Source organism: Muntiacus reevesi, chromosome 4 (genome assembly GCF_963930625.1).
Source record: "Muntiacus reevesi chromosome 4, mMunRee1.1, whole genome shotgun sequence".
Taxonomy (NCBI): domain Eukaryota; kingdom Metazoa; phylum Chordata; class Mammalia; order Artiodactyla; family Cervidae; genus Muntiacus; species Muntiacus reevesi.
In genome coordinates, this window is record NC_089252.1 from 50399933 (window position 1) to 50411497 (window position 11565).

The 11565-nt window shown below is 39.9% G+C and overlaps 1 protein-coding gene across 1 annotated transcript in view; it reads left to right on the plus strand.

The window, feature by feature from the left end:
- Positions 1-11565, plus strand: part of DCC (DCC netrin 1 receptor) — an 828232-nt gene that overhangs the window by 683216 nt on the left and 133451 nt on the right. Inside the window, exon 21 of the mRNA XM_065934991.1 lies at positions 3378-3485. Within this exon, the coding sequence (XP_065791063.1) occupies positions 3378-3485 (108 nt within the window). The remainder of the gene's footprint in view (positions 1-3377; positions 3486-11565) is intronic.

The following is an 11565-nucleotide window of genomic DNA, read 5'->3' on the forward strand; positions in this document are numbered from 1 at the left end:
CAGGTTAGTTAGAAAAACAAGTGTTTTAATTAACCCCAAAATTGGAAAATGTCTTATGATATTTGGTTTCAGTTCAGTTCAGTTGCTCAATCATGTCCAACTCTTTGCGACCCCATGGACTGCAGCACGCCAGGCCTCCCTATCCATCACCAACTCCTAGAACTTGCTCGAACTCATGTCCATCAAGTCAGTGATGCCATCCAACCATCTCATCCTCTGTCATCCCCTTCTCCTCCTGCCTTCAATCTTCCCCAGCATCCTATGGTGACTGCAGCCACGAAATTAAAAGACACTTGCTCCTTGGAAGAAAAGCTATGACAAACCTAGACAGCACATTAAAAAGCAGAGACATTACTTTGCTGATAAAGGACCATCTAGTCAAAGCTATGGTTTTTCCTGTAGTCATGTATGAATTTGAGAGTTGGACCATAAACAAAGCTGAGTACTAAAGAACTGATGCTTTTGAACTGTGGTGTTGGAGAAGACTCTTGAGAGTCCCCTGGACTGCAAGGAGACCCAACCAGTCCATCCTAAAGGAGATCAGTCCTGGGTGTTCATTGGAAGGACTGATGCTGAAGCTGAAGGTCCAATACTTTGGTCACATGTTTGGTATAATGCTCTAACTTTTGGTTATCTATTACCTTCCTGGGCTTCCCCAGTGGCTCAGCAATAAAGAATCTGCCTGCCAATGCAGGAGACATGATTTTGATCCCTGGGTCAGGAAGACCGTCCCGGAGAAGGAAATGGCAACTGACTCCAGTAGTCTTGCCTGGGAAATCCCATGGACAGAGGAGCCTGGTGGACTATAGACCATGCAGTTGTGAAACAGTTGGACACACTGATCAAGTAAACAACAAATTACCTTTCTATTTGTGGCTTAGAAAATATCTCGAATGATCTCTTTACGTGACTAAGCCTTCCCTAAGGTAGCATTGCCTATTCAGTGTTTCACTATTACAAATCTTTTTTCTTTTTGCAAGAATGTTCTTTCTCTCTCTTTCCATTAAAAGATATATATGAAACTATGTTTAATATCGGTTTCCCCTGTGGCTCAGCTGGTAAAGAATCCACCTTCAATGCAGGAGACCCTGGTTTGAATCCTGGGTCAGGAAGATCCTCTGGAGAAGGGAAAGGCTACCCACTCCAGTATTCAGGCCTGGAGAATTCCATTGTATTTATAGTCCATGGGGTCGCAAAGAGTCGTACACGACTGAGCGACTTTCACCTCACTTTTACTCAAAGATCTTCTCTTCCTTGTCCTTCTTTCTTTTCCTCTTTCTTTTCCAAAAAAACTTTAAGTACAGTAAGTACTTTGTCAGGATATTACAGTTAGTACAGCTCTGATTAATTTAGAATCTTAGTGGCTTTGAGAATTGGGGTATTGGAAATAAAATGGTAGAATAGATGAGAATGCTTGGGGTCCCTCTGTCTGGAATTCTTTTAGTAAGAGAAGCTGGAAATAGAGTCAGTGATGCTCAGATTCTGTGCTATACAGTCAATAGAAAAGCCGAAGAGAATTGCAAGTGTGGAGAGGCATTCAGAATTAGGACCGATTTGTAGTACACAGTAGGCGATTGTAATAGACAAGCACTCCTGTGCAGAGATCAGGAAACTGCTCTGAACCCCAGTGTGGAACTTAGGTACGTTCCTAAACTGCCTACGTCACATCTAGGGTAACTGAAAAAGACTATGGACCGTAGATCGGGGCACTGTGAGTTACCTGGAAGCAAAAGGAACTGCATTTCAAAGCATAGCCAGTGAGCAATCAGGTCAAAGGAAGTCTGAAAGATACTGGATGAGATTGGCTAGTTTGCTGTCACCTTTGAAGTGTCTTTAAACTTTTGATGAGCACCATACAGGGGAAGAAAAATCTTTGTATCCTTCCAAGCTTTTGGCTGAGAGTCCCTGTAATAAGAGACAGATGAACAGGAGGAAAACAAACAGATGTCTGATAATAAGTATAGATTTGTATAGATTATTTGTATAGATAATAGTATAGATTTCTTGGGAAGACACCCAGGAAAACAGTAACCCCCTCAAATGGCCACCATCTTCAATACTGCCTCCAGCTAAAGAGAAAGATGCTGGGGGGGTTAGGGAGCCAGTAACGGGGAGTTTCAGACACATCACAATAAACAAGGGCATGGTCCTCATGTACATTTTGGGCTCTGTCTCCTTGTCTTCCTGGTACAAAGAGGGAAATGAAATGTTAGTCACTCACTTGTGTTCAACTCTTTGTGACCCCATGGACTGTAGCCCCCCCAGGCTCCTCTGCCAATAGAATTCCCCAGGCAAGAATACTGGAGTGGGTTGCCATTTCCTTCTCCAGGGGATCTTCCTGACCCAGTGATTGAACCTGGGTCTCTCACATTGAAGACAAATTCTTTATCATCTGAGCACCGGGGAAGCCAATGGCACATAAAGGGGGATACCTTATAAATATAAGTTTCTCTTTTATGAAAGGGTAACTTCTACTTGTTTTTCGAAACTTTTCCTCTGCTTTTTTTTTAAAAAAATAATCAATTTAAGATAATTCTTATGCCAAAGAGGCAAAATATTTGGGGATGACAAATTCTGCTCCCCTCAAACAACATTCAGAAGAGTAGCTGTAAGCAAGACAGGGTTTCTTGACGTCTTTACTTCCTACCAGGTTGATCCACCTGCCAAGACAGGAGATACAAGAGAGGCAGGTTCGATCCCCGGGAAAGGAAGATCTCCTGGAGAAGGGAACGGCAACCCACTCCAGTATTCTTGCCTGGGAAAGCCCATGGACAAAGGAGCCTGGTGGGCTATAGTCCACGGGGTCGCCAAGAGTCAGACACGATTAAGTGACTGAGCAGACACACGCAGGTTGATAGTAAGACCCTCATAGATTCCTTGTCTCCTCTATTTTCAAATATTTCTTTTCCTTCTTGTTGGGAGATAACTAGATGTTACCTAAGCAAGATGTTGTGACCTGCATTTAAATTCATTTTTTAAGGAAAAATAGCATTGGGTGAACTTTCACTTACAAATCCTGCAATTGTAACAGAATTTTTGCTTCTCGGAGACATGTAGACATTGATCTTGCTAATTTTCACAATGGTTCCTGAATTGTAGTGAATCACTCACTTGAAAATGCCAATTATACTTTTCTCTTTAGTCATACATATTCCATTCTCCTCTCTATATTCTCACCTTTGAAAGGTAGTTAACTTCCTGGAAAATATTAATTTCTGTGTCTTTGCTTAATTCAGATACTTAAATCATCCATGGTAAAATAAGCATGATATATGGCATGATAGATTCTGTGTGTCAGCATCATGATTAGAAGACCCATAAATGTCTGTTTTCTTTCACATCCAATTGCAAGACCATGTTTATGTTTCATCCCACAGCCCCGACCTCTGCTCCTAAGGATTTGACAGTCATTACTCGAGAAGGGAAGCCTCGCACTGTCATCGTGAGCTGGCAGCCCCCCTTGGAAGCCAATGGGAAAATTACTGGTAGGCATCTCGGCTTTATTTCCTGTGTTGCTCTGCGTGGCCTGCCGTGGCTTACCTCCCCGCATGCCACTCAAACCTTTTATGTATTAGGTTTCTGTCCCAGCATCTCAGTTGACTCCTGACCCTCTCTGATTGTCTCCTCTTACCCCTGCTGACCTTGGAATTCTTCTAATGGAGCCTACAAATACAGACCCCAGCACATTTCCTGTGTGTTGCATTCTGAAAGATGTGTATTCCAATTAGTGCAGACCTTCTGTGCTACATTAGGATAACCTCCTAATGGAACGCCTTTGAGCCTAAATGACTAAAAAGAAGCCAGTTGTTGGGCAATTATAAAATACAAAAGACACTTAATGACCATGTATTTTCCTAGGAAACATAGGAAGGAGGCTTGTCTAAGGCTTTTTAGCTTCTCACTTAGCTCTTAGCTTCTTACTTAAATCATAAGGTTCAGAAAACACTTGATATTGACGGGTGGAAATTGAACTTAATGAATATTTCACAGTGACAGATTTTATTTTGCCAAATATTACAGATAACATCGATGCCTAATTAAAGCATCCATTAGAAGCCTGTAATGTTAATTTAGTATGAAAAATATAATGGAGTTCTATCAGAGATTTTGCATTTAAATGATCACTTTAGGCTTTTAATAGATGTCTCCATAGCATATAATTATTATGAAAAATATTGTATAACTAAAAATGTGCACATTATAGTCTAATTAACTTGAACCATTGGGTTAGGCACATGTAAGAGTCACTCTTGTTTCTTCATTGTTGCATATACCAAAAGTGGATAGCACCAGTGTAAATTAACAAAGCAATTCAGTCATTCTCTGGTACAGACATAAGCATGGAAATTGCAGTTCGGATGGCACACTTATTTGATGTGAGTTACTTTTTGAATTTTAGAAAATGAAAAGGTAATGTGAAAATTCCAAATGTGGTTTAAATTTAAGTCAAAGACTTGTTTTCTCCAAGAAATTGCTCTTTCTACAATAGTGAACAGAATTTCAATTTGAGCTGACAAATATGGGGGAAAAAAAAAGAGGGACATAAAATCTCCCCAGAATCTGATATACTCAGTTGTTACTCTCTCAGACCTTCTCAAACTGAGGCTGGCTCATTCTAATTTTTTGTTTCTCTCCACTCAGTGTTATGACCTCTTTACATTGGTTCTATTTCAGTACTTTTGGAGATTCTGATTTGTTTACATGATGACTTCCATTATGTTATTAACAGTTGTTTATAAGCATATAGTAAATCAACAGATAATAAGTTTAAGAAGAAAAAAATCCAGAATAGGAATTGTCTGAATAAAAATAAGTTCTAATAGAAAAAAATATACTTCGGGGTAAAGGATAAAATAAGCCATATTACCCAGTTCTTCATTCTATTTAAATAAATCTCACCAATGGTCTATGTGAAAAATAGAATGTGTTTTCAACTCTGAAAAAAAAAGCTTAATTTTGCTTTTCAGTTGGAACAAAAAAAGGAAGTCAGCCCCATATTAAGAAATGTAAATTAATCTGAGCGATAACAGTTTGTGTGCTAATGTCAAAGTGCATGTATAAGAAACTGTGTCCACATATTTTATTTAGAATTGTTATGTTCAGTAATTCTCATTACTAAAAATATGTTCTTTCACAACTGCATAGTTTAAGTATGAAAAGAGTTTTCCCCTTTAAAGAATAGTTCATTCGTCCAAGTCAGTTTATAATTATCAGTCTAAGCTATTTTGACTCAATTCAACAGGGAACAAGCACTAAGAACCCTTCAGACAACTTTAAACAACACTTAAAACAACTTCCGTTCCATGCATGTTTTGATACTTCCAACTCAATTCCAAAAAATAGTATGATAAAATATTTAGAGCACCAGCTCTTTAGACTGAAGGCCCGGACTTTCTGCACTCAGTTTCTTGGGAAAGTCCGAAAGAAGATGTGAGTTCTCTTCCAGCGTGTCGGGGCACATGTTTACCTGTGTGGAGAAATATATACTCCTGTCCTGCTTCCACATTTCTTTGTTTTCCTAAATCCCTCTATGCCCACAGCCGAACAGAATGGTTGAGAACCCAGCCTTCTGATGGAGATGCCTGAGCAAGTTATTTCATCTCCCCGAGTCTCACTTTAGGACCCCTTTTGTAGAATTGTTGACTTCCCTGGGGGCTCAGACGGTAAAGCGTCTGCCTACAATGCGGGAGACCCGGGTTCGATCCCTGGGTTGGGAAGATCTTCTGGAGAAGGCAATGGCACCCCACTCCAGTATTCTTGCCTGGAAAATCCCATGGACGGAGGAACCTGCTAGGCTACAGTCCATGGGGTCGCCAAGAGTCAGACACGACTGAGCAACTTCGCTTCACTTTGTAGAATTGTTACAATAAAGGACTGAGAACAGTCCCTGATACCCTGTGAGCACTGAAATAATTTAGTGGTTATTATTCCCAGTTGAAATTCATTCTAGAGCAGGTGTTCACTAATGTACTCTGCTCAGGTCCCAGGCCATCAATTTGTAAGTATAGATAATGATAAACGTGTGTGTGGGGGTGTGCACACGCATATGCTCAGCTGTGTGTGACTCAGTGACCCATGGATGGTAGCCTGACAGGCTCCTCTATCCATCGGGTTTTTCAGCAAGGATAGTGGAGTAGGTTGTCATCTCCTCCTCCAAGGGATCTTCCTGACCCAGGGATCAAACCCATGACTCCTGTGTCTCCTGCATTGTAGGCAGATTCTTTACCACTGAGCCATACAGATATGTGTATATATGTATGCACAGATTTATATTTCAAAAAGATGAAACAAAAAATGTTGAAAAAGGGAGATCCAGATTATTCCAGTGCCTAAGTTCCTTGATCATAAGCTGGCAGCTTGGGAATTTAGACTGATATTTTCAGAAGAAAATGGTTCAAAATGAATTAAACATTTAGTATAAGCTTATTCTCCTCAGCACTTTTGTATTATAAGTAGTCATATGTTCCCTATTCTTCTGTTTTGAAATAAAGAGTCAAGGGCCTTCTGGAGTAAATAATTATCCTGAAGTCAAATGTGGAGAAGGAAATGGCAACCCACTCCAGTGTTCTTGCCTGGAGAATCCCAGGGATGGGGGAGCCTGGTGGGCTGCCGTCTATGGGGTCGCACAGAGTCAGACACGACTGAAGCGACTCAGCAGCAGCAAATAACCAAGAAATAGCAGAGCTAGGATACAAAACTCATGTTCCTACTCTTAGCTATTACACCAAGCTTTGTTCTTCTTACTAGTACTGGCCCATATCAGTGACAGTCAACTGATTTATGACTTAATTTATCTGAGGAGGGATTGAGCATGGAACTTTTTTAAAACTCTCTGAGTGATTTTAATATATAATTAGATTTGTGAAACATTGATCTAAATAAATGCAGCATCCAACATTAAGCTCAAACACCAATATAGATAGAAGAGAGCTTCAGAGGTTGTTTCCTTATCAATACCATCTAATGACTAAGGCTATGCCCTCTTTTTCTGTGTAATTTGATACTCTAGTCCCATTCCTTCCTTGAAATTCTCTTCTCACTTGAGTTTTGTAAAACCATCTATCCACTTTTCCTCCCACTTCCAGGCCTGTTCCAGAAGTGTTATTTCCCAGAACGCAGATCTTTTCATTCCTTTTGTTACTTTCTCTGAAAAAAGTTATCCATGCTATAGCCAGGACTTCAGTGAACATGCACTCAATGTCTCTGAAATCTGTATCTCCATCCAAGGAGTTCTAAATATACACATCCCACCTCATACTGTGCATTTGCACTTCTCTGTCATACTGGAAACTCATTTTACTCCCCAACCCCTCTTTCTACCATTCTTCTTTTTTTAGTCTAACACCCACCACAAACGGCCAAGTGATGCACTATTATATTCTGGAATAGATTGTTAGTTCATTGAGATTGTGAACCAAGCTGGACACTCACACTGGAATCACACATCTAATATTCTTACTTGCATCTTTTCAGAAGCTTCCACCATTCACCCAACTGCAGAAGCTGGCAACTTGGTCTCATCTTGACTTCTTCCTGTCCATCTCCTTTCCATATTATCATGTGAGAAAATCTAAATGCTTATAGTACAAGGCTGAAAGCTCTAGGAGAACAGGGTTCAGATTTTGTTCAATTCATTCTCCCCAGTAACAATATCTTTGACACTCAATAGGTAATTAATAAACATCTGTTGAGTGGAACAATCATCAAATTTGATATTCAATATATTGTTTGACTTGACTCTGTAGTGCCAGTTTCCAAACCAGGTATTTCTTAAGCCTTCTTACTATAAATAACTAAAAGGTTAGCATTTACTAAATAGTTACTATGTAAAGGTAATTTAATAGAAATACCCATATACCTTAAGTTTTTAAAGCACATTATCTCACAGCAACTTGTTTTCTGATAATTAATTAAGACATAACTTGAATAAAGCAAATTGCTCAAGGTTGCAACAAAGCTAGTTAATATTAGCAGTGTTACTTGAGGTCAGGCCTCCCTGAATCCATAACCCATAATTTTTTACCACAACAAACTAGGCAGTTGGTCCTCATTTTTAATATATCTACCTCTATGTACATATATTTATTAGAATCAGTTCTTTAAAGATGAGAAGCCCACTTTGGGCTGAGCTCCTTGCTGGTAGGGGCCAGTTCTACATGGTCTTCCTCGTTCTTATCAGCCTCCCTGATCCATGGAAAGGAATCAGCCATGAGTGGAAGCATGGAAAAGGACAGAAGAGAGATGAGAGGTGGAGGTGAATACTTTCTGACACTGTGCTTCTGGAATGACAGCTACCTATTTGTATGCATGAGTATGTGCTAAGTCGCTTCAGTCGCGCCCAGCTCTTTGCACCCTAAGCACTGTAGCCCACCAGGCCCTCTGTCCGAGGGATTTTCTGGGCAAGAATACTGGAGTGGGTTGCCATGCCCTCCTCCAGGGGATCTTCCCGACCCAGGAAGATCTTCCTGACCCATGTCTATGTCTCCTGCATTGGCAGGCGGTTGTTTTATTTTTTGTTTTTGTTTTTTAACCACCTGCGCTGTCTGGGAAGCCCAGCTATTTGTATAAGTAGAGTCAAAGTGAAAGATGTATGATGCTGTTTTATGTGTATTTAGACAACCAGTGTTTCCATGCGAGAATGCCCAGGTAAATTAATAAACCCAAAAGGTTTTGCCACCTGTGGTAGAATATAATACTCTGTCAGTATGGTGGATAAGAGATAAAAATGAAGTGGAAAAAATATAAAATGAAAGAATGGAGAATGACAGAGAATTGGACACAGAAGAATGAACATACAGATACAGAAAGGTAGTGACAAACCTATCCATGTATCCCAACTTGCGTGGTTATATGGAAATCTCTAAGGTGAGACTTCAATAGTGGACTTATAGCCTCAAAACATACTAAACTCATTCACCAAATGAAGTTGTATGGTTTCTCTAAGGCTAGATTTTAGAGTTCTGAGTAATGTAATCTGTTCCTGTTCTCCATCTCAGTATTCAAATTTACAACCAATGACTGGTTTTGTTTTTGTTTTTTAATAAATTTAAGAAAATTGCTTAAATACAAATTGGGGTCAGAACCTGATGTGGCACTTTTAACTTTACTTATGTGATGTCAGGACTGTCACTTTAAAAAACATTTTATTTATTATTATTATTATTTTGGCCACACCATGTGGTATGTGGGATCTTAGTTCCCCAACTAGGGACCTAACCCACACCCCCTGCAGTGGGAGCGTGATGCCCTAACCACTGGACTGGGAGGTCCAGAGAAGTCCTGGAACTGTCATTTTAAAATGCTTCAGTAAATACTCTTCACGTAGAAAAACTTACGATGAAGGCAAATCTTATATTCTCATTTGGTAAATGGAGAAAATCAGGAATAATTGTAGCCAACATGGGATGGGAGCACAGTTATCCAAACTTTCAAGTTCGTCATGCACTTACAAGAGCCCATGAAAACTTGAACAATTTCATTAAATGTCATGAATTTAAAACTTAAATACTTAGAGGCTAAGGAGTTTTATTCAATAAGTGAGTTTCAATACCTATTATCCAGAGACTATTTTATTAGTTTTTTCAAAGAATAAGAAGTAATATAAGACTTGGCTCCTGAACTAAAGGAATGTTTTTATTCTTTTGAAGAGATAAGATATGCACATAATAAAAGCTAGAAAAGTATTACTAGTGCCAAGCTCTTCTTTTCAATAGATGTGGTTTCTTTGGGTACAAAAATGGAGACTCTTCTGGGTTAAAGAGTAGTAGGAGATTTTGTTGATGTTGACCACAGGGGCTGAGTTCTCAATGAATGGACACCTATGAGTCAGAAACAACTCCTTTATCCGATGGTATTTTATAATCCCTTTTGAATTGCAGTCTTCCAATTTTAATACCATCCAGAGGGAGGAGTCATATAACCTTTATAAATTTTGCAGACTCTTTTTTTTTTTTGGTAAGTCCTTTATCTTCCCCTGAGCTTTCCACATCTTAGACATTTATATTTGTAGCATCAACATCTCAACAAATATATTACAAAAATTACTGGATTAACACGATCAACTAAAGCAGTGATTCCTAACTAAATACTGGAAGGCAGAAATCACCTGGGGTACAGATTCCTGGGATTACCAGAAATCGATTATACTCGTCGTCACTGCAGTGTAACAACCTCACCACAAATTTAGCAGCTTAAAAGCACACACACTTGTGATCTCACTGTTTCTGTCCGTCAGGAATCCAATCACAATTTAGCCAGGTAATCTGCTTTAAGGTCTCTTACAAAGTGGTAATCAAGGTATTGGCTTCGGCTGACATCTCACTTGAGGCTTACCTGGGGAAACACTGGCATCTAAGCTTATGTAGTTGTTGGCAGGAGTCAGTTCCTCACTGGCTGTTGATCAGAGCCCAGCTTTAGTTCCTTGGCACGTGGTCTTCTCCATCTGGCAACTTACTTCATCAAAGCCAACAAGGGAGTCTGCTAGCAAGACAGAAGTTACAACTCATGTAGCATCATCATGGAAGCAACAGTCCGTCACATTTGCTTTATTCTGTTGGTTAAAAGCAAGCCTTAGGTCCCGTCTAAACTCAGAGAGAAAGAACTTCACAAAGGTATAGCTACCAGGAGGGGGGCATAATTGGGGGTTATCAAAGACTTGTCTGCCACCTCTCAAATCATAATGCCCTCAGCCAGGGAGAGGGACAGTGGGACAAATTAAGAGAGTAGCATTGACATACATACGCGACCATGTGTAAAATAGCTGGTGGGAACCTGGCGTGTATATAACACAGGGAGCTCAGCTCGGCGTTCTGTGATGACCTGGAGGAGTGGGAGCGAGGCTCAGGAGCGAGGGGATATATGTTTACACATAACTGATTCATACAGTCACACAGCAGAAACTAGCACAACATTGTTAGTTTTAATTTTAAATTAAATTTTTTTTTAAACCAAAATACCCTTTGTTGAACTCGGTGGGTTTGTAACTTGTACCTAGTCCCCAGGTAATTCTCATGATGAGGCAGATTTGAGAAACAACAAAGTCAGAAAAAGTGAAAGCCAAAGTAAAACAGATCTAAGCTTTCAGCACTGACAAGATTTTAAGAGAAATGGACTTCCAGAAGGGGTGGTTTGTGGCATTGCTTAATCCTAAGGAATCACCAGGAAGACGTATCCAGTTCACTGTCTAGAACACATCCCCTAACCCGAGATATAATTCTGTAAATCACTATAGGATTAAGTGAAAATGATACACAATCATATGAGTATTCTTCTATGGATTGGAATGGATTGCAGAGTTTACAGAAAGGAGAGCTCCCTATAGAGGAAGGTTTCATATGTTAGATGTAGCTTAAACTGGACCTTGATGGATGGGTAGAAATTGGATGGGGAAGGAAAGCAAAGGTGAAGTGGTGTGAGGAATAAGAGGGTAAGAGGGAAGTAGGATTGAGCACAGCATGGAAATCTGTCTTCCTGGAGCAAGCGTTGTGCTGAGACGTGAGTAGTGTGTGTGCTTGCTTTGGCAGGGAAGTGAATCTGAGTTAGAGAACCTTCTGACATGACCTCTGA